The sequence below is a fragment of the Papilio polytes genome, unplaced genomic scaffold, assembly GCF_000836215.1.
Source record: "Papilio polytes unplaced genomic scaffold, Ppol_1.0 DF821956.1, whole genome shotgun sequence".
Taxonomy (NCBI): domain Eukaryota; kingdom Metazoa; phylum Arthropoda; class Insecta; order Lepidoptera; family Papilionidae; genus Papilio; species Papilio polytes.
This window is the reverse complement of record NW_013527248.1, coordinates 690,698-715,684: the sequence shown is the minus strand read 5'-3', so window position 1 is coordinate 715,684 and position 24,987 is coordinate 690,698. Positions and strand designations below refer to the sequence as shown.

At 35.2% G+C, this 24,987-nt stretch overlaps 1 protein-coding gene across 1 annotated transcript in view; it reads left to right on the top strand.

Annotated features, from left to right (window-relative positions):
* Positions 1-24,987, top strand: part of LOC106107515 (1-phosphatidylinositol 4,5-bisphosphate phosphodiesterase epsilon-1-like) — an 85,115-nt gene that overhangs the window by 32,447 nt on the left and 27,681 nt on the right. Inside the window, exons 4-6 of the mRNA XM_013288390.1 lie at positions 10,863-11,005; positions 23,479-23,652; positions 24,533-24,640. Coding sequence (XP_013143844.1) covers positions 10,863-11,005; positions 23,479-23,652; positions 24,533-24,640 — 425 coding nt within the window. The remainder of the gene's footprint in view (positions 1-10,862; positions 11,006-23,478; positions 23,653-24,532; positions 24,641-24,987) is intronic.

Here is a 24,987-nt window from a genome sequence, read left to right as displayed (position 1 = left end):
CCCGCTTTAACATCTTAGCACTGCAGGGCCGGCACGCCCCCAGTAATACCACGACCACATAAAAGACAGGCGTGAAATGGAAGCAATTCCGTGTTTCGTCTGATGAGTGTGATGCCGGAGGCCTAATTTAAGTCCCTTTCTCTTTGCCACCCTTTTCTTATAAGGAGAGGTTGGGAAGAGGAAGTGGATTTGACGGTGAAAGAGATGCATAGGAAGGGGAAATATCTTCTTTATGTGCGTCTCCTCCTCCGTCGTATAAGGGTAGGCAACGCATCTACAATTGCGGATGTCTATGGGCAGCGGTAGCTTCGCCATTTTGGCGGTTTCAGGTGGCCGCTTGCTCGTTTGCCACCTTATGTAATAAAAAAAAAATAGTTAAAATTCATACCATTTTATCTTGTTACTTTTAATATTTGTCCTAATTTTTATAACCTCAAAGTCACGTGTTTCAAAATGAGGGAAGACTTAATCCTATTATACGAAAATTAGTCAATTATAATTTCATATAGAAATATAGATGCTTATTAAATATATTGAATTCCAATTTGTATATCTTTTGGAAATTATTTCCCTATTGAAAGTAATACATCAATTAACCTAAATAACTTTGTTCTCATCTCAATATTCCACTGAAAGCTATAAGTACGTGCCAGTTAAAATCTTACTAATATTATAAATACGAAAGTTTAGATGGATGGATGGATGTTTGTTAGCGTTTGTAGCCTAAACGGCTGAACGGATCTCCATGAAATTTAGCACAGGTTTAAAGCATAATCTGGAAGAACACATAGGCTACTTTTTATCGCGTGAATAGTTACGGTTCCCGTGGGATTCATTAATTTAGTTTTTTAATGTTTACTCGATCATTCTACAACGGTTCAACATATCTTATTGAAATTTGGCACAGATATAAAACAAAGTCTGGAGTACACATGGGATAAGCTTCATCCCCGAGAAATGATCGGTTCCTGAGGGATACGTAGCTTTTTGTAATTTATATAGTTCGTATGTTTTCTAATACCACGCGGACGAAGTCGCAGGCAACAGCTCGTAAATAAATAAATAGGACTTTTATTGTCACAAAAACAAGCTACAAATAAAATCTTACATACATCAACCTTAAAGCTAGTAAAAAAAAAAGAAAGCGTGGCAAAAGGCGGCCAGCTCAGCTAATGCAGAGACGGCGCAGGCCGTTTCTGAGCTGGTTTTCAGCTGGTCCCTTTACACACAGGTATTTACACACAAATTGGGTGACTTAACCATGATGGATATTTGAAAAAAGTGAATAAACAATAAAAAAAAATTATGATATATTAGGTTATAATTTAAACTTAAAAAAACTATAAAGCCAGTACCTGACCAGTATGCCAGCTACTTGAATACGTTCCGGTCATAACTTAATCTTACTAATATTAATGCGAAAGATGGATGTCTGAGTTTATAGAGGACTAGCTTTCGCGCGCGACTCCGTCCGCGTGGAATTAAAAAAAACACAAATGAGTAGCCTATGTGTTCTTCCAGAGTATCCTCTACGTCTATGCCAAATTACATGGAGATCCGTTCAGTCGTTTAGGCTACAAACTCTAACAAACATCCATCCATCCATCTAAACTTTCGCATTTATAATATTAGTAAGATAGTCTGGAAAACCACATAGCATATTTTGTTTTTTTATTCCACGCAGACAAAATCACGTGCTAAAGCTAGTAATTTAAACCTTTTCACATCAAAGATTTTAATTCTGTAGTCATTTAAATTATAACACCAGACAGGTTATGTCTGCACAAAAGTCTATCAAATGATTGTAAAGGGAGGGTGTGAGCCAGTCAACCGTGAACATATCTTCGTATTGAAACTGAAATACGTTAATATACAGACTAGAGGAAGCCAATTGTTAAAAAATCGATTATAATTCACTAGCATTTAAAAGTGGTAGAGCCTGCTTTAAGGAATGGGCCGGCTCGCCCGATGTAATGCCACTACTACACAGAAGACTAGCGTCAAGTGGGAGCAATTCCGCGTACAGTCTGATAAGTGTGGTGCCGGAAGCCTAATTTTAGTCCCTTTCCCTTTCCCTTTCCACCATTTTCTTCAGAGAAGGATGGAAAGGAAAAGTGGATTTAAAGTTGAAGGAGACGTATAAGAAGGGGAAAAATCCTCTTTATGTGCGTCTCTTCCTCCGTCGTTTAAGGGTAGGCAACGCATCTGCAATTGCGGATGTCTATGGGAAGTGGTCATCATTTCAGGTGGCCTCTTGCTCGTTTGCCACCACATTACATATATAAAAATAAATCTGTTGCTCGCGACTTCGCCCGCGTGTTATATCGCCTGTTACTCAAATAACTAACATACAGGGTGTACAGTCGCGTGAATACGCAGTGTTTAACTTAAAGAAAAATTGCCTAGTACCTTGCAACGAGGTTAAAAGTAACTTTGGTAGTAACACAACTATTTGCAATTTATATAAGTACATCAATCATTACTTCTGAATAATACATTGCCTCGAAATATACGAACTTCTATATTTTGGTCAAGGATTAAATCTATCTATACATATAATAAAACTAGCTGTTCCCATGCGACTTCATCCGCATAAAATTATGAAAATTTTATATTTATGTTTCATCATCATCATCATCACCAGCTCACTATACGTCCCCACCGAGGGGCTCGGAGCCTACCCTAAGTTAGTGACTAGGCCATAGTCAACCACGCTGCACTGCGGGTTGGTTGACTTCACACATATCTTTGAATTTCTTCGTCGATATGTGCAGGCATCACGATGTTTTCCTTCACCGTAAGAACGTCGTGTAAATTATGTACATATGAAAATTCGAAAAATCGAAAATCACATTGGTACATGGCGGATTCGAACCTAAGACCTGTAGATTACAAGTAAAGTATTCAAACCACTGAGCCACCGACGCTCGATATTTTTGTTTACGTTTGTCAAATTATCAATAGCAAATGTCAAAATGACATGACATGAAAAACCTTGGCAACCTTGCTTCCTTAATGTTGGCAGCAACTTATGGTCTCTTTCCCACATGGGTTTTTATCCAAAATATTTACCGCCTAAGTTTATTGGCGTGAAAATATGTAGAATAAAGCGTGACGTAAGTGTAGGGCTTTTTATTTAAAAAAGAATTATTCAAAAACATGCTGTAATTTCTGACATTTTAGGCAACAAAGAAGTGTGTGTTTACGCTTTATTATAATAGTATAGATTGAAGAGTCTGTTTGTAATATGAAAAGAAGTTTCCAGATTCCTGATAACAAAAATCGTATTTAGAAATGTTTTGTCTGTGTCTGATGCAATCACAGCATATTATTGAATAATTCTTTCTTTAATTAAAAGCCATAAACTTACGACACGCTTTAGGCTATACATTTTCACGCTATTAAACTTAGGGGATAAATAAATTGGAAAAAGACCTATATTTATTTATTTATTGTAATTAATTTCTACAAACATTTATACAAACATCTATACAAAGAAAAAACAATAAGTACCCCTTCGGGCGTGCAATATAATGAGTACAAATGCAACGAAACAAACATTTGGGAATACCAACATAAAGCACCTAATACCGTATCCTATTTAAACTTTGACGTTTTTTACAAGCTCAATGTTAATTATAACATCGATGGTCAAGGGTTACACCTTAGTTTTAATGCTTAGAGTTAAAAAAATTTTGAATAGAGTAGAGTACCAGCTGTTAATAGTAAGGAAGCAAGGAAGGAAGAAATTTTGACATTTGCAATTGAGAATTTGACATTTGACAACAATGAAATATTTCTTTTTTTTTATTTCATGTTGATGAAGCCGCTAACCAGTATTTAATAACTTTTATTTCCGCATGAACAGTCACAAACAACTAGTTAATAAAATCATACTAATATTATAAATGCGAAAGTTTAGATGGATGTTTGTTAGAGTTTGTAGCCTAAACGACTGAACGGATTTCGATGAAATTTGGCATAGATGTAGAGGATAGTCTGGAAGAACAAATAGCTTACTCAGTTTTGTTTTTCTAATCTCAAGCGAACGGAGTCGCGGGCGAAAGCTAGTATTTACATAAAAGAAAACTTTATAATAGTAATTTATATAAATCGATAGACTGCCTCATACGTCCCTATTAACTCGATAATTGTACCCGGGGCGCGCTGCCACTCCTATTGTCAAGCTATGTCATGTACAACGTTATAGTGATGTGAAAATTATCGATATTGCTAGTCTATACTTCTATACTAATATTATAAAAAAGAAATCTATACAATCTATGTCTACACTTCTATACTATTATAATAAAGCGTAAACACACACTTCTTTGTTGCCTAAGATGTCAGCAATTACACCATATTTTTGAATAATTCTTTATTCAATAAAAAGCCCTACACTTACGTCACGCTTTAGGCTATATATTTTTACGCCATTAAACTTAGGGGCCAAATATTTTGGTCGTTATGTAAATAAATCCTATACGACATTTTGAATGTCGATATTTCTATTATTTAATGCACATCACTAGAATGACAGGAAAAGAAGCGCAAAATAGGTTCGATTTTCAGTATAATTATCGTCTCGATTCAATTTGCTGATAATTTAGCTTTTAACCTCATTAGTGCGTTAGTGATGGGTCCAAGGTGAAGCTTATCGATATCGATGCATCGACTTTTTTACGCGAACATATGAAAATCAGACATCTTCCTAATATTATAAATGCGAAAGTTTAGATGGATGGGTATTTGTAAATATGCCACGTAAACTGCTAATCGAATCTCGATATAATTCTCCTCACTCTGAGAGCTAAACGGACATCAAATGCGATATTAAATTGGCATACCTGTAAAAACTAGTTAATCTCTTTCTTTTCTGGGTTCATTTATGTAGTACTAGCTTTCGCCCGTGACTCCGTTCGTGTGAAAAAAAAACTTGAGTAGCCTATGTGTTCTTCCAGACTATCCTCTACATGTATACCAAATTTTATCATGATCCGTTCATCCGTTTAGGCTACGAACTCTAACAAACATCCATCCATCTAAACTTTCGCATTTATAATATTAGTATGATTTTAGCAAATCTTATGTTTCTAATACAAGAGAGGGGCGCACACCTTTGAATAAACTATCGCCCAACAGTTGTGCGATTGTCGATTGTTTTGCAGCCATCAACTGTTTAGTTGCATAACTAACAATCGAGTAATCTGCACGCCATATAGCTCATAGTAATCAAAAGAAGACTAAACGGTTGTGCGATAGTTTAGTCAAACGTGTTCGCTCTAAGACTAAAGTTAAGCTTTAAATACACTTTGTAACATAATCTTATTTGTCGGCGACATCAAAAGCTTCCACTAAACGCCGCGTCGCTCGCAGATTCCAGTTAACTTTGTGCCAAATCCAATTACGTTAAATTAACCAGTTATTTAATTACTGCCTCTGGTTAATCTGAAACTTTGTAGTTAGATTAGTGTTGTTTTAACTACGGTTAGAATTAGCACGTAGATCTGAGTAAGCATTCGGAATAGACAAATAGTCATTGTGTTATAAAACAAAGTCTGGAGTATACATGGGATAAGCTTCATCCCCGAGAAATGTCCGGTTCCCGAGGGATACGTAGCTATATGTAATTTATATAGTTCGTATGTTTTCTAATACTACGCGGACGAGGTTGCGGGCAACAGCTCGTAATCTATAAAACTAATAGAGGAAGTTTGAAAGTAGCGCCAGTGGTGGAGAAATTGAGAAGCAAAAGGTTAGCGTGGTATGGACATGTTATGCGAGACGATGGGGACATAAACCAGAAAGTGTTAAGAATGAATGTGGATGGCTACAAAGATAGAAGACCGAAGAAAGTATGGATGGATTGTGTGAAAGAGGATATGCTTAAGAAAGGAGTGGATTCAAATATGGCTGACAGAAATGTATGGAGCAGCACATATGCCGACCCTCCGTAAGGGGTAAGGGCAAGTGGATGATGAAGATCTACTATCTAGCTGTTACCCTCGAATTTGTCCAAGCAATATAAAGATATAAAAGTAGTCTATAATATGCCCGTCTATGTCAGCTACCCTTCAGTGAAAGTTCGGTCGAAATTGGCCAAGCCGTTTCGGAGTTTGCCCGGAATAAATGCGGCTTGGATAGTCAGACAAACAAAAATTTTTAAATGCGATTTTCGTTATCGGCGACGTTATCCCGAATTTTTTTGTTTTGTTATTACAAACAGACACTCCAATTTTATTACATGTATAGATATAGACTATTTTTTTTTTTATAACACGAGGTGACAAACGAGCAAGCGGCCACCTGAAACCGCCAAAATGGCGAAGCGACCGCTGCCCATAGACATCCGCAATTGCAGATGCGTTGCCTACCCTTATACGACGGAGGAGGAGACGCACGTAAAGAGAATATTTCCCCTTCCTTTGCATCTCCTCCACCGTCAAATCCACTTCCTCTTCCCAACCTCTACTTAAAAGAAAGGGCGGTGAAGAGAAAGGGACTTAAATTAGGCCTCCGGCACCACACTCACCAGACGAAACACGGAATTGCTTCCATTTCACGCCTGTCTTCTGTGTGGTCGTGGTATTACTGGGGGCGTGCCGACCCATTCGTGCTAAGATGTTAAAGCGGGCACTACCACTGTCTGCGAAAGATTAGATGGATGGATTTTTGTTAGAGTTTGTAGCCTAAACTGCTGAAAAGAACTAGATATAATTAGGCAGCGTAGTAGTTTGCATTCTTGTTAAGCCAACTGATTCATGTAGCTGACAATTTTAAATTTAACTCGACAATTTATGAAATACCCCAAAACCAAAATGTAAATTGTTCAATTTTTTTTTCATGTTTTGTCTAGTCGGATTTTCAATTGACGTATTCCACAATCGTTCGGTAACATACGTAATTGATTGTCTATAGACGATCCCAACTGTATTGTTATGTCAGAAAAAAATCTATTCAGCGTTAATTGGAATTCTAACAACAAAAGGGATACTTTTCATACAACCCCTAACCGTTTTAGTGAAAGAAATAACCCACTGAGGATTATGAACTGCTAACTTGTTGTTTTTTTTGTGAGACGGAGTTTGTCTCGTTGCAAGGAACAAGGCTTTAACCTTTTTCATAATTCGAATCTTTTTTTTATATAATATAAGGTGGCAAACGAGCAGGCGGCCTGAATCCACCGTAATGGAAAGCGACCGCTGCACAAACATCCGCAATTGCAGATGCGTTGCCTACCATTAACTGACGGATGAAGAGACGCACATAAAGAAGACATTTGTCCTCCACCGTTAAATCCATTTTTCCTTCCCATCCTTTTCTGTTAAGAAAAGAGTGGAAAGGTAAAGGGACTAAAATTAATCTACATCTACACTTATATTTTAAAGGGGAAAGATTTGTATTTTTGGATTTTTGTATGTATTCGATTCACGTAAAAACTACTGGGCCGATTTTAAAAATTCTTTCACCATAAGAAAGGTAATTTATCTGTGAGTAACATAGGCTATATTATTTAACTGCACACGAGTGAAATCGCGAGCAATAGCTAGTCTATACTAATATTATTTGTTTTATTATATGTATTGAAATAACTCAAAAACTGTATGGCCGATTTCAAAAATTCTTTCACCTTTAAAAAAACTACATTATCAGTGAGTAACACAGACTATATTATTTACTGCTAGCTTTCGCCCGCGACTCCGTCGGCGTGGAATAAAGAATAACAAAAGTAAGTAGCCTATGTTTTCTTCTAGACTATGCTTTATGCCAAATTTCATTGAGATCCGTTAAGCAGTTTAGGCTACAAACAGTAACAAACATCCATCCATTTAAACTTTCGCATCTATACTATTATAATAAAGCGTAAACACACACTTCTTTGTTGCCTAAGATGTCAGCAATTACAGCATATTTTTGAATAATTCTTTTTTAATAAAAAGACCTACACTTACGTCACGCTTTAGGATATATATTTTCACGCCGTTAAACTGAGGGTTAAGTTTTTTGTATAAAAACCCTAATGTGGGAAAGAGACCATAGGTTGTTGCCAACATCAAGGCAGCAAGGTTGCCATGGTTTGACATCATGTCATTATGACATTTGTAATTGATAATTTGACAAATGTTAACAATAAAATGTTTTTTTTTATAATTTTACACGGATGAAGTTGGGAACAGCTAGTTTATAATATTAGTAAGATTTTATAATTCCATTTGGATGATTTAACTATAATGAAGGCAGTCTTTCTGTGATACAGGGTAGATATCCGCGACTATACATAAAACTATATCTACGCAGTATATTGTATATATCCCAATTTCATATGTTAAAATCGATAGTTTAAAATACATTGACCTGAATAGCTCCGGTCATGCATAATTCAAATTCTTATTTCATTCTCGACATTCAGCACAACTTTGACTGAACTATAGGATTGTTTAGTCATGCTTCGAGTCTTTGCTTATATGAACACACTACTCGATTTTTAGTTATGCAACTAAATTTAAATTTGCTACAAAACCTATATACAACAGTTGTGCGATAGATTATTCAAAGGTGTGCCCTCTTAACTGTGTTGAACTATTCAGTTAAAATGTGTTGTATTCATCATCCACTTGCCCTTATCCCTTACGAAAGTCGGCACAGAATGTGCTGCTCCATACATCTCTATCAGCCGTCATATCTGAATCCACTCCTTTCTTAAGCATATCCTCTTTCACGCAATCCATCCACTTTCTTCGGTCTTCTATCTTTGTAGCCATCCACATTCATTCTTAACACTTTTAGGTTATGTCCCCATCGTCTCGCATTACATGTCCATACCACGCTAACCTTTTGCTTTTCAATTACTCCACCACTGGCGCTACTTTCAAACTTCCTCAATTAGATTTATAGATTACGAGCTGTTGCCCGCAACCTCGTCCGCGTAGTATTAGAAAACATACGAACTATATAAATTACAAATAGCTACGTAACCCCCGGGAACCGGACATTTCTCGGGGATGAAGCTTATCCCATGTGTACTCCAGACTTTGTTTTATATCTGTGCCAAATTTCAATAAGATATGTTGAACCGTTGCAGAATGATCGAGTAAACATTAAAAAACTAGATTAATGAATCCCACGGGAACCGTAACTATTCCCGGGATAAGAAGTAGCCTATGTGTTCTTCCCGACTATGCTCTAAATCTGTGCCAAATTTCAGCCGTTTAGGCTACAAACGCTAACAAACATCCATCCATCTAAACTTTTGCATTTATAACATTAGTAAGATATATACTCAAGTAAAAGTTCTTAATAAACTTGAATAGGGTTAATAAAATTATTCCAGCAAACAAACTCTGTTATCAAACTTCATCCAACTCCATACAAACTCCATACAATGAAAACTATTTCCAACTTAATATAAGTTGGGAACTAACTTTGTGTTACATTGTTTGGTTACATATTTTAAAAGTTTAATAGCTTTTTAAAATAAATCTAAATATGTGCTGTCGTGTATACAATAAGAAAACATATTTTCATAAAATTATTGTTGAAATAGATATAACTTTTCAGAATAAATCTTTAAAAAAAATCACTGAAATTTTACAAAGTGAAACATTGATGAAAAGCTAATAAAGCCGCGGTTACATTCATAAGCGCTAGCGGATGTATACATATAAAATTGAAGTCTGTTTGTCATATCAAAAAAAAAACAGATATCGGGAAGATAATGTATTTGGGTTGCTGATAACGAAAATCGCATTTACAATTTTTTATCTGTCTGTCAGCAAGCCGCGTTTGTTACGGATCATCTCCGCAACGGCTTTTATTAAAAAAAAAGAATCATTCAAAAATATGGTGTAATTGCTGACATCTTAGGCAACAAAGAAGTGTGTGTTTACGCTTTATTATAATAGTATAGATTACTCAGTAATAATGTATCTTTATAGTAGTAAAATATTTGTTAACATCGGTAGTAGTTTCTGAGTTTGTTAGAAAAAAATAAATATTTACTCGTTATATTAGTACCCGCTTATCTTGTGAATAAACACTACCTACTATTCAGAAAGCCTTATATCTTAAGCCTCTTACGTTTCTCTCATCTTGATAAAATTACGTTCCATCCAAACTTTGTGGGCGGGATTTTGTTCATGGCCGAGAGTTTATTTGTGACCAGACGGAGCTTTTTATATACATTAGTTTTCGCCCGCGACTCCGTCTGCGTGGAATTACAAAACAACAAAATAAGTACCCTATGTGTTCTTCCAAAGTGTCATCTACATCGGTGCAAAATTTCATCAAGATCCGTTCAGCAGTTTCGGCTACAAACTCTAACATCCATCCATCTAAACTTTCGCATTTATAATATTAGTAAGATTTGAAGCCAACAATTCTGATTTTTAAACCGCGCACACCTTTGCAACTATTGTACGACTGTTTAGTCCCGCTTGGATTCTTTTGTTATATGGAAGTGTGCACACTACTCGATTTTTAGTTGAGCAACTAAACAGTTGTATTGGCTGAGAAACAATCGACAATCGCACAACAGTTTTGCCACGATTCCGGTGGTAACTTGCTCGTTTATCACCTTATACTATACTAGCAGTTGCTTGCGACTTCGCCGTAATATTACAAAATAATAAAAATATAACCTATGTCACTCACAGATAAATTAAACTAACGGTGAAAGAATTTAAAAAAGGGTTGGGAAGGAAAAGGGACTAAAGTTGAGCCTCTGACACCACACTCTTCAGACGAAACGCGGAATTGCTTTCACTTCACACATGTCTTCTGTCGTGTATTGCGTAAGGCGAGCCGACCCATTCGTGCCCAGATTTTAAAGCGGGCTCTACCACTGAAATCTTATCTGTTCGTAGGTATCAGCGTGGGTGACTGAACTGGTGCTGTCAGCGATGCCTGAAGAACGGAAGGCGACTCTCGCTAGTATACTTCGAGTTGCCCTCACCTGCTGGAATATTGGCAACTTTAACGGCGCAATGGAGATTGTCGCTGGACTTAAGTAAGTGAAAAATAATCATCTAACTATACTGATATTATAAATATGAAAGGTATTTTTGTATGTACGACCAGACTACGCGACACAAAAAATATCACCCTTTTGTCACTAAGTCCAGAACAAGCTTGGGTCTTTATTCACCTGTAAATCGACTAATGGCCACATACAATGATTTTCATAACTCGTGTGTGCGTCAAAAGAGGCAGAGATAAAAGCCCTATAATCGACATCTTCAAAAAATGGCCAACATTTAAAAAATATCTACGAGAGGCTATCACGTAAATTTTACGTTTTGGGTTCGATAAAAAACTAGATAAGAACATTTTCTGTCTGTTATTACGGTTGTGGTTGTTATTTTTCTATGAATTTTAGGAAAAATTATCTGCATGTTACTTATTGTATTGTGTAAAAATGTGTCATAATTTTGTCCTGTCAGTTATCTTAAGAATAAATAAAATAATAAATCAATAAAATAAAATAGACTTAAAATCTAGGCCGATTTCAAAAATACTTTCACCGTTAAAAAGGAACGTTATGAGTGAAATACACAGGCTTTTTATTATTTTTTTAATTTCGGGCAAAATCGCGAGCAATATATACTATCTATACTAATATGGTAAAAAGGGAATATTTGTATTTTTAGATTTTTGCATGTATTTGATTCAAAGGGGGAGATGACATGACGGATGATAGAGTTATTTGGAGGAAGAAAACCAGTACGATAAAATAGGGAAGGTAATGACGAGGTTAGCTGTATGCTCGTCTTATATAAGAAGGCTAAGTAATTAAGTATTCTAAGTGAATAACTTTCTAACTTAGTCTATTTCGGATGACGACGTTGCCCGTGAGAATAGAGATCTTGTTTTCTTGGAGAATCGAAATGCTTTCAAACGAATTGTTTATTTGTAATTCTGAGATATGTTTTTGACTTGAGTTGTCGGAATAATTTGTATGTCACAGATCAATTGTGAACTTGGTCACTTTTTATTCTTACTAAGTTAAATAGCCAGAAATAAATAAACGAATATTTAATTTGAATTCTGTATTGTCGGAACTCTAAAGGCGATTATACTTCTAGTTATAAGGCAAAGAAGAAATTTTGTAAGAAGAATTGGTAAAGAAGAATATACGAAAAACCAGGCAAGGAAGAAGAGAGCGACACCGGCAGGGGTTTCTTTCGGCCTTCAGCTGTTCAAAGTCTGTAGGCCGGCGGAAACTACTTGCTGGAGTTACTTAAAATCAACACTAAAGAAGAATATATTAAGTAAAGAAGAATTAAAAAGAAGAGTGCGAAGACTTTTTTTGTTTGATTTCTTGGAAAATTAGACCTCAAAAAGAGCATATTACAGGGTGTTACAGTGGTAGAGCCCGCTTTAACATCTTCGCACTGCAGGGCCGGTTTGCTCAGTGCAATACCACGACCACACAAAAAACAGGCAGGAAGTGGAAGCAATTCCGCGTTTCATCTGAGTGTGGTGCTGGAGGCCTGATTTTAGTTCCTTTTTTTGTGACTGATTTGTCACTGTTTGCCTTGAATAGGCATTTACAGATTCACCGGGCTTGAGGTGGCCCAGCGCAGATGGCGCTTAGCCTAAACCTCCTTTCCCTTTCCCTTTCCCTTTCCCTTTCCACTCTTTTCTTAAGAGGAAAGGATGGGAAGGAAAAGTAGATTTGACGGTGAAGAAGCATAGGAAGTTCAAATATCCTCTTTATGTGCGTCTCCTCCGTCAATGAAGGGTAGGCAACACTGCAATTGCGGATGTTTATGGGCAGCGGTCGCATTTCATTTAGGTGGATTCAGGTGGCCGCTTGCTTGATTGCCACCTTATGTTAAAAAAAATGTAAAACCGTTATTTTAGAGTGTAAATTATTTTCAGTATTTTATGTTAAATTAATACTGTAAATGCGAAAGTTTAGATGGATGGATAGATGTTAGAGTTTGTAGCCTAAACGACTAAACGTATTTCGTGGAAATTTGATGCATATGTAGATGATAGTCTGGAAGAAGACATAGGCTACTCACTTTTGCTTTTTCAGTTTTAATTTTAAACAAAAGCTAGTAAAATCATAAATGTGAAATTTAAACAGGAGCACACGACATTATAATACATTTAGTTTTTGCTACTTACCTTGTAACATCACTAAAAGTCTGGTTCAATATACAGTATGTGTCAAAAGTCTTAAGAAGAATTATTTATAGCTACAAAAAAATTCGACATATTCACATCGTGAGCATTTTTATTTAAAGGGAAAAAGGTTTATTACAAGTCATAAATAACTTGGGGACAGGCAACGAGCGGTTAAAGGAAAACTTGTGCTTGCCTGAACAACGATTTTTTTGTTCGACCCATTTTACAGGAGCTAGGTCTGGATAAAATAAAAGCAATAGAGGCAATAGAATGAGGACAAAACCGCACGGAAATACTTAGTCTATATTATTATAATAAAGCGTAAACACACACTTCTTTGTTGCCTAATATTTCAGCAATTACAACATATTTTTGAATATTTTTTTTAATCAAAACCCCTACACTTACTTCACGCTTAAGGCTACATATTTTGAAGTTAAACTTAGGGGTGAATATTTAGGATAAAAACCCTAATGTGGGAAAGAGACCATAAGTTGTTGCCAACATCAAGGAAGCAAGGTTGCCATGGTTTTACATCATGTCATGTCATTTTGACATTTGCAATTGATAATTTGACAAATGTGAACAATAATATGGATTTTTTTTATAATTTTATACGGATGAAGTCGCATGGGAGCAGCTAGTAATATTGTAAGGAGGAAAGATGTGTATTTTTCTATGTATTGTAATAACTCAAAAACTACTGGGACAATTTTAAAAAATCATTCACCATTAAAAAGCTACGTTATCAGTGATTAACATAGGCTATATTTTTTATTATATTTTTAATTGCAACTGACGAAGTCGTAAGTTACAGCTGGTATTCTATAAATGCGCTGTTTATACGTCAAATAAATCGTCCTTAACAAGCAAAACACGGAATAAATCACAATCATTAAAGCTTATACAAGATTTGTCACAACTGAGTTTGTTTTTACCCTTATTTTTTTACTATGAAGAGGGCTTGTTATCTGCATATATCTATACTAATATTATAAAGAGAAAAAAATTGTTTTATTATAATGAAATAACTCAAAAACTACTGGGTCGATTTCAAAAATTCTTTCACCATTAAAAAGCTACGTTGTCAGTGAGTAACATAGCCTATGTTTTAAATTATTATTTTTTTAATTTCACGCGGAAAAAGTCGCGGGAAATAGCGAGTACTATATACTTTTATAAATCTACTAGTTTTCGCCTGCGACTCTATCTGAGTGCCATTTAAAAACAAAAGAAGGTAGCCTATGTATTATTCCAGCTATCCTCTACATCTATGCCAAATTTCATAGACATGCGTTTAGCTATTTAGTCTACAAACTCTAACAACCTTAATAGATACAATTCTTCCATACATCATTTTTATGTAGGTCTTATAGTTTAGGCTACGTAAGCAAAGAAAGCAAAAATGACCCTAAATTTCGTCGCGCGATTTTGAGCTAAACTATTTAACTACGTACGTCTTTGACTCCAAATATTAAAAAAAAGAGATCCACCTGCAAGCATTACCTTTCGGATAAAAAATGAATTATCCAAATCGGTCCACTAGCGGTGGAGTTATGCCGTAACACACATAAAAATAACATACAGACGAATTGAGTACCTCCTTCTTTTCGGAAGTCGGTCAAAAATTATATATCATTTTAAATAGGTCTTATTCTAGTTTGTAAAGAATTTTCATTAATGTTAGATAATGTTTCGAGCTGAGTTATGCTTTCTCTTTGTGTTCAAACAGTACGAACTTTTGTTCATTAACTAACAAATTGCATATCTCTGTGTTACATTTGTTGAGTTCATATTTTTTTTTCATTAGCAAACAGAATACTGGAATGCCATCGAACGAAATTGAAACACATCTGACTAATATTATAAATGCGAAAGTTTAGATGGATGTTTCTTAGAGTTTGTAGCCTAAACGGCTGAACGTATTTCGATGAAATTTTTCATCATAGATTTAGAAGATAGTCTAGAAGATCACATACTCTAGTCTGTACTAAAACTAGCTGTTGCCATGCGACCTCACCCGCATGAAATTATAAAAATTTCATTTTATTGTTCACATTTGTATTATCAATTGCAAATGTCCAAATGACTTGACATGACAAACCATGGCAACCTTGCTTCCTTGATGTTGGCAACAACTTATGGTCTCTTTCCTACATTAGGGTTTTTATCCAAAATATTTACCCCTAAGTATAACGGCGTGAAAATATATAGCCTAATGCGTGACGTAAGTGTAGGACTTTTTATTAAAAAAAGATTTATTCGAAAATATGCAGTAATTGCTGACATCTTAGGCAACAAAGAAGTGTGTGTTTACGCTTTATTATAATAGTATAGATAATAAAGAAATATTTGTATTTTTGTATGTATTGATAACTCATACATTACTGGGCCATTTTAATAATTCTTACACCCTTAAAAACTACGTTGTCAGTATCATAGGCTATATTTTTTTAATTTCACACGATCGAAGTCGCGAGCAACAGCTGGTATTAATTAATTCGTGAGCATAATTGCGTTGCTAATAACGAAAAGCCAATTTAAAAAATCTTTCACCGTTAAAAAGGTAATTTATCTGTGAGTAACATAGGCTATATTTTTTATTATTATTTTTTAATTTCCGACAGACTAAGTTGCGAGCAACAGCCAGTCAGTTTAGATTCCGATTATTTTTCCCAAAATTAGTAAGATCACTTACTGTTCGAAGTTCACAATTGATCGGTGACATAGATAATTCACGTGCCGACCCAAATAATTTGTAGAGACCTCTATATAGATAATTGACAACCTAGAAAGCATATCCTGAAGGGATACAAGAAAAATTGGCACACGATTTTTTCCTTGTAGTTAGTAATATACTGAGTGCGTGCAAAGAAATAAATAGGTCTTTTTTTCATTTAGTACTAGCTTTTCTCACAACTTCGTCTGCCTAAAGTAAAATGAAAAAAACATAGCCTATGTTACTCACTGATAACGTATCTTTCTAATGATGAAAGAATTTATCAAATTGTCCCAGTAGTTTTTGAGTTATTTCGACACAAAAATACAATTTTCCTCTTTATAAGCAAAAATTACTGTTACGATGGCAATAAATCAAATCCTCTTGTAAATTACAATAAGACAGCAGTAAGTTATACAAAGACAGGAGGGCAGGAATTATACACATTTAAAAGCTGGTCCCTATTGGTTAGTGTACCCCTCTGATTTTGCAACACCGTCAGTTTCCCTAACTGTATTATCGGGGAAACTGGCGGTGTTCTTTAATAGCTACTCTCGCTTGAACATTCTGAAACACGGGGAACAAAGAAAAACAGGAGCGTCGGTGGCTAGCGGCATTTGACTTGTAATCTACAGGTCTTGGGTTCGAATCCTGTACCAATGTGATTTTCAAATTTTTCATTGGTACATAATTTACCCGACGTTCTTACGGTGAAGGAAAACATCGTGATGCAACCTGCACATATCGGCGAAGAAATTCAAAGATATGTGTGAATTCAACCCGCAAAGCAGCGTGGTTGGCTATGGTCTAGTCACCCATTATTAGGCTCTGATGATTATTAGGCCCTCGGTGGGGACGTATGTGATGATGATGGAAAAAAAACAACGCAGCTTATAAATGTGTCTGTAAAAAAGTCGGTTAGTGTTACACGGCTAGTTTTTTTTATCCCTAGCAGTAAGCAATACTGCTATCTAATTAGTTTCTTGTAAGGCGGAGTTTTTGTTGCAATAAACAAGCCAGTTGCTGTTGGGAACATCGCGGATTGCCGCGATTGTACTTACATATTCAATTTTGTCGGGTTATACTGGCCAGCGAGGCATTTCTCTATTTTTATTGGACATCAAAGCATGCCGTATATTTCTGTTTGCGAACACAGGTCGGGTTATTTTGGTTTTATTTTTCATTATCCGAACAAAGGGATTGGTGTACGTAAAGCAGACATTCAAACAATATATAGACAAGGCAGTGAAAAAAAAATTCTATCGGTATTTTCTTTGAAAGGTATCAGTTGTCAAGTGCCACCTCGTGTTTGTATTGACATGTAATAAAACATTATACAATTATAATAAGCGCCATCTTTTGTCTGTACATATAATAAAATTGGAATGTCTATTATCTTATCAAAAGAGAAATCCAGATTTCGGGACGATGTATTTGCATTGCTGATAACGAAAAACGCATTTAAAAAAATTGTCTGTCTGTCTGTCCGCAAGCCGCGTTTATTCCGGGTAATCTCCGAAACGGCTGAACCGATTTGAACCAGGCTTTCACTGAAGGGTACCTGACATAGCCCCCGTATTATAAGCTATATTTTTATTTTAATGTTGCGTGGACGAAGTCACGGACAACAGCTAGTTATTAAATAAATTAAACAGTGTTACTAAATAAAATTTTAATATTTAAATGTTATTTAGTGACATCTATTGGCAATTAATTTAAATAAAATTATTTATATTGACATGTTTTGAGGATACATTAATAGATAGCGTTATAGTTTGTCTAAATAATTTAGATTAGTTTGACAATTCATTTCAAATTTAGTAGGGACGGGTTGTGTAAAATCAGTCATGAATCTTATCGATTTTTGATTTTTATTCTTATAGAAGTTGGAATCGATAGATTTATAGTTATAACTTAAGAATTTAAAATGAACACTCTTTTCTCAAATTAATAATGACCATTACAAATAATGAGAGTAAATAAATATTTATTACTACAGCCGCACGTAATAGAATTGGATTTCGCTAATATTTCTGACATCGCTAAATTCTCAGCACTACAATCAATACTAGAATTGTCCTATAAACTAGTCCTCAAAAATAATAATTTTAGTTGAGTTCGATAATTATTTAAACCGAATATCGATAGTTCATAATTGTTCGCTGCGTGTTTCGTCACTACGATACCTGTCATTAAGTAAATCGATACTTCATATGCATCATTTATCAAACTAATCTATCTTATTTTGACACACTAATGTGAAAAAGTTTCAAGTGAAGTGTCAACTATGCCTACTCTATGTATTTGAATCTCTTTGACCCGAACCGATGTTTCATTTTGAATTCCATTTTAAAATGTAGACTCATTCAAAAGATAATCTTAACTCGTTACTTGATTCAGTTGGAATAAACAAACGGGGAATTTAAAAACATTTTCTAAATCCGCACTCAATGTTGGCTTACTTAAATAAAAAAAAAACATTGCCTTGTTTTGTTAATTAACTTCGAGATACGGCAGCCATTTTGAAAAATAACGGACTAGTGATGTCCAACTATTTTATAACCCGACTGATGAGGGTATTACTTTCGAAGTAACAATCGACAAGCAAGTTGTGCGATTGTCGATTGTTTCGCAATTCAACTGTTTAGTTGCAACTAACGAGTAGTGTACCTCCATACAAGCTCATAGGAATCAAAGCGGGTCTAAACATTTGTCAGATAGTTTATAAAATGTGTGGGCGCTTAATATGTGAGTATCATTGTCATGACCTAGTGTTATGGATTTAATCCATTTGGATGAATTAGATTATCTTGTTAATCGATTCGTCTTTTTTACTGGACTGTCACAGAGTATATCTATACTAATATAATAAAGCGTAAACACACACTTTGTTGCCTAAGATGTCAACAATCACAGCATGTTTTCGAATAAATCTTTTTTTAATAAAAAGCCCTACACTTACATGCTTTAGGATATATTTTCACGCCATTAAACTTAGAGGGTCAATATTTTGGATAAAAACCCTAATGTGGGAAAGAGACTATAAGTTGCTGCCAATATAAAGGAAGCAAGGTTGCCATGGATTGACATGTCACGTCATTTTGACATTTGCAATTGAAAATTTGACACATGTAAACAATAAAATAAAATTTTCATAATTTTATGCGGATTAAGTCGCACGGGAACAACTAGTTCACAATAAAGCACATATAGTGGAAGTGGGAAACAAAATTTTAAACATTGTAAAATCCGGTATCAATCTTCATTCGTCTTATTTTCATTTCTAATTCGTTTTTCGATGTTTTCAAGGATACATCTACAGTATTACAGTAGAACCTCGATAAGTTAAAGTCCAAGGGAAACACAAAATACTTTAAGGTATAGAGGTTTTAAGTTATCAAGGTTCTACGTTGTAGAGGTTTTCTCATGAGAAGGGAACATATTATTTTTTGAAGTTATAGAGCTTTTTATGTTATCGAGGTTCTATTGTATCTGTTGGTTTTATATAAAAATTCGATTATCGATTTACAAGCTACGATACGAAATGAGTATATTAGAGGAAGTTTGAGAGTAGCCCCTGTGGTTGAAAAAATAAGGAGTAAAAGGTTAGAGTGGTATGGGCATGTTATGAAAAGGGATGAATCGCATGTAACAAGAAGGATGTTAGTTATGAATGTGGAGGTACATCGGTAGAGGTAGACCTAGAAAGAGATGGATGGATTGCGTGAGAGGTGACATGATCAAGAAGGGAGTGATGACTGAGATGCCGGATGATAGAATGCTTTGGAGGACGAAAACCCGGTGCGTCGACCCTACGGGAGTAGGTAAGGCAGAGGAGATGATGATGAAATCGATTTACAAGCTAAGAATCGATATCGTAAAATCGTACTCTGTTAAAAGTAATGTATCATTCGTTAGAATGTTTTGTTCGAATCGTTCCCAACATTGCCAATTACAGTGAGATTGGAATTACTACGCTCAGGAGAAATGCCAACATTGATATAAAGAATAACTGGAAACGATATCTTTATAGTACCAACCTTTAGGAAATTTCAATTCAGTTTTAGCGCAAATTAGAAATATACTAACTTTTTATCCATAGACGTTTTTCCACTTGCGGTCATGTAAAACAGGCGTGAAGTGAGAGCAATTTCGCATTTCGTCTGATGTGTGTGGTACCGGATGGTCAACTTTAGTCTCTTTTTCTTCCTACCCTTATTCTAATAAAAATAGGATAGAAAAGGAGTATAGATTTGGTGGAGGAGACGTGTAGGAAGAGGATATATCCTCTTTATGTGCGTCTCCTGCTCCATCGATTAAGGGTAGGCAACGCATCCGCTATGACAAATGTCTATGGGCAGTCGCTTCGCCATTTTAGCAGATTCCGATGGCTTGCTCGTTTGCCACCTTGTAATATACGAGCTGTTGCCCGCGACTTCGTCCGCGTGGTATTATAAGACATACGAACTATATAAATTACAAAAAGCTACGTATCCCTCGGGAACCGGACATTTGTACTCCAGACTTTCTTTTATATCTGTGCCAAATTTCAATAAGATATGCTGAACCGTTGCAGAATGATCGAGTAAACATTAAAAAACTAAATTTATGAATCCCACGGGAACCGTAACTATTCTCGGGATAAAAAGTAGCCTATGTGTTTTTCCAGACTATGTTCTAAATTTGTGCCATATTTTCATGGATATCCGTTCAGCCGTTTAGGCTACAAACGCTAACAAACATCCATCCATCTAAACTTTCGCAATTATAATATTAGTATGATTAAAAACTTAACAACAGTTTCACACGACCTTTCCGGAATGTATGCTTTTTGTTATTTTCTATGACACAGGTGTGCAAGACGCATCCAGTGTAATACATCTATGTTAGAAGTGTCAGTACCACGTTAGAAACGGCGAGCGCGTGCCGCGGGCTACTAATCTTGCATTTTCTTCCTCCCCCGTACGGCCTGAACTATCGACTAACGCAGGGGTATACAACCTTGTTTGTTTTTATATTTTTTTATTGTAAACTGTGACCTCCAGTACTTTCGTATCTGATTGATTTTGTAGCAAGTCATTCCATTTATAGTTTTCCTAAAAGTGTCATTTTTAGGACGAATTTCTACCAAGAATATAAAAAAAAAACCGACTTCCAAACAAAATACACTAAAAACAAAATATTCTCAAAAAAAACAGTGCACTAAAAAGTAACGAAATAATACCTTGAAAATAGTAAACCTACCTTATTGTAGCTGTTTTGTCTATATTGTACAATTATTATTACTTTGAAGTCGGTGTCAGCCAAGGTATGCAGTGATATTTCTACGTATTGCTTTCCACATTTTTACCATAACAATTGACAATTGAAAGTATAGTAACGTTTAAGTAATGAATCTACATTGACATTGATATATGCTATCGCGGACTTTTATTTAGCAAATTTAAAGGGCTACAATTCTTCCATACATCATTTTTATGTAGGTCTTATAGTTTAGGCTACGTAAGCAAAGAAAGCAAAAATGACCCGAAATTTCGTCGCGCGATTTTGAGCTAAACTATTTAACTACGTCGTAGTCTTTAGCTCCAAAAATCAAACAAAAAAATGGGACCCACCTGCAAGCATTACCTTTCGGATAAAAAATGAATTATCAAAATCGGTCCACTAGCGGCGGAGTTATGCCGTAACATACATAAAAAAAAACATACAGACGAATTGAGTACCTCCTTCTTTTGGGAAGTCGGTCAAAAAAGGATATGCTTATCACACTTTGAAATTAATACTTATTTTGACTTTGACTCCAAAAAGAAGGTTATCAATTCTATATTTATATTTCTATACTCAATATAATAAAGCATAAACACACACTACTTTGTGACGTAAAAAGTCAGCAATCACAGAATGTTTTTGAATAATTCTTTCTTTATTAAAAATCCCTACTTCACGCTTTAGGCTTAATTTCACGATGTTAAACTTAGGGGGTAAATAAATTGGATAAAAACACTGATGTGGGAAAGGGATCATAAGCTACAAGCTCCCAACATCAAACAGTAAGATTGCCATTTGTCATCATGTCACGTCATTATGACATTTCTATTATAAGCCGAAGTTTGCTAACCTCTGTAAAAGGGTGTTAATATCGATATGGGTCAATTTATTTCCATTCCCTGACTTTTTTACACAATAAATGAAATTGACTAGGGAAATACGATTTCTGAATTTGAATAGGATTCGAGTTTTTTTTTTGTTTGAATGTATTTTTTTCAGATGTCTCCATTTCATTCTATTACTAGAGAAAATTATTTAAAAATGTTAGTTTTTCAATGATAAAATGTACCAAATGTTATTAACTTACTGAAATAAATAACTAAGTATATATTTGTAGTATTGGTGGACCTTATAATATATACTATTATAATAAAGCGTAAACACACATTTCTTTGTTACCTAAGATGTCAGCAATTACAGCATATTTTTGAATAATTCTTTTTTTTAATAAAAAGCCCTACATTTACGTCACGCTTTAGGCTATATATTTTCACGCCATTAAACATATGGGGTATATATTTTGGATAAAAACTCTAATGTAGGAAAGAGACCACATGTTGCTGCCAACATCAAGGAAGCAAGGTTGTCATTTGTAATTTGATAAATGTAAACAATAAAATATTTTTTTTGTAATTTCATGCAGATGAAGCCGCATGAGAACAGCTAGTTTAATCTTACTAGTATCTAACTAATATTATGAATGTTTAGATGGATGTTTGTTAGAGTATGTAGCCTAAACTGCTGAACGGATTTCGTTGAGGCATACATGTCTGGAAGAAGAAATAGGCTTCTTTTGTTTATTCTTAATTCCACGCCCGGATTCGCGGGCAAAAGCTATTCGTTATTCAAAACTAGCTGTTCTCGGGCGACTTCATTCGCATGAAATTATGATAAATGTTTTATTGTTTACAATTGCCAAATTCAATTGCAAATGTAAAAATGACGTGACATGATTGACAAAACATGGCAACCTTGCTTCTTTGATGTTGACAGCAGCTTATGGTCTTTTTCCCACATCAGAGTCTTTATCCAAAACTTACTCCCTAAGTTTAATAGCGTGAAAATACATATCCTAAAGCGTGACGTAAGTGTAGGGCTTTTATGAAAAAAAGAATTATTCAAATATATGCTGTAATTGCTGACATCTTGGGCAACAAAGAAGTGTGTGTTTACGCTTTATTATAATAGTATAAATTATCATAATTGTGTGTACTATCATCTCCAAATAGCTCAATTAATCTTTAAGTATTACATACAATAACATACCTTATTTCTATAAGAACAAGTGTTAAATTGACTTGACTTGTAATCTACAGGTCTTGGGTTCAAATCCCGCCGTACCAATGTGATTTTCGAATTTTTACATGTATATATAATTTACCTGACGTTCTTACGGAGAAGGAAAACATCGTGATGCATATCGGCGAAGAAATTCAAAGATATGTGTTAAGTCAACCCACAGTGCAGGTTGACTATGTCCTAGTCACTAACTTAGGGTAGGCTCCGTGCCTCTCTGTGGGGACGTATAGTGAGCTGGTGATGATGATGATGAAGTGTTAATTTTCCTATACTCTTTCCAGGTCCAAGAAGTTGAAAGCATTCTGGTTCACCGTATCCGATGAGCCTCTACCAGCTTTGGACTTCCTCTCCGCCGCGCTGTTATCAGCGGAATACGAGCGCGCCCTGGGCCGAGCACTAGCTATGCCTGAATGCAGACTAATACCGTTCTTTGGAGCTTTTCTTAGGAAATTAAGGTAAGATTCCTATAACATTTGTAGAGCCCGCTTTAACATCGTCGCAATGAAATAAAACCACACAGAAGACAGGCGTCCATTGGAAACAATTCCACGTACTCTGATGAGTCTTTGCTTGACACATTTGGTTTGGCCACTTTTTTTAATTCCATAAGGAGTTGCGGGCAAAAGCTAGTTTAAAATGTTAGTTACAATTTCAATTAAAAATTTAATGCTTTCTGTCTGTGGCTGTCTCTTAGAATATATTTTTGTTATAGCTTTCGTAGTAAAGTAAAAACAAAAGCGGGTATCCTGTGTTCTTCCAGACTATCCTCTACATCCATACCAAATTTTATCGAAATCCGTTCAGCCGTTTAGGCTACAAACTCTAACAAACATCCATCTAAACTTTCTAAAATCTCGCATTTATAATATTAGTATAATTTACATGTTTGTTTTTAAGGATTGAGTATTTTTTAAGCAAACATTTTTTTAATTAATCAAGAAATTCCATTACATTTACTCTTTGCTGTGTTATTTTTTAATCTGTGTAATTGCTGTGAGCATTGTTCGCGCGCTTTTTAGTAATGTTCCCGCCATTAGCTGGCCGGTTATAAATGCGAGTGGCCGTTGAAATAGAAAAAAAATGCAATGTTTTTTCTAATATGCAAGCGCATTTTATAAGTGGACAGTATTCATTTTTTAAAATGAAAAAACTGGAAATACAACGTTCTTTTACGTAATGTTTATAAAAACATATTTATTTTAATAAAATATTAAATCGAGTTTTTATTGAATACTAGTTTTGTGGATTTAATTATTGGCATTTTAAACCATTAAGTAACTTTTTTAGTGGACTTTTTATTAAAATATGTTAATGTTTAATAATGTTTTGTTCTAGAGAAATTTTGGCAACAACGCCATCTTTGACCAGCAGCCATTCTGTCACCTCTACACCCACTCCAACACACAAAAGAGAGTTCAAAAGAGATTCACTTAAAGAAGAAAGGTAAACTTTGTTAATTTTTTCAATACAAATATTTAAAATTGGAATGTCTGTACGTATATCGAAAAGAAATACGGTTTTCAAAAGTATTTGCCTTGATCATCAGTTGCATTTAAACTTTTTTGTCTGTCTTTTCACCTTATTGGGTAATATGCAAAACGACTAGGCTGGTTTTGACGGCACTTAGGGTCCTTCAAGAAGCGAGCTTATCATTTCGTCAAAGGCCGGCAACGCATCTGTAGTTCCTCTGGTGTTGCGGATGTCTGGGCGTCGTTGACCACCTCGGTGATGTCGCCGCTGCTCACTTTTATTATTAAAAAAAAACACTTTCACTGGAGGGTAGCTGACAT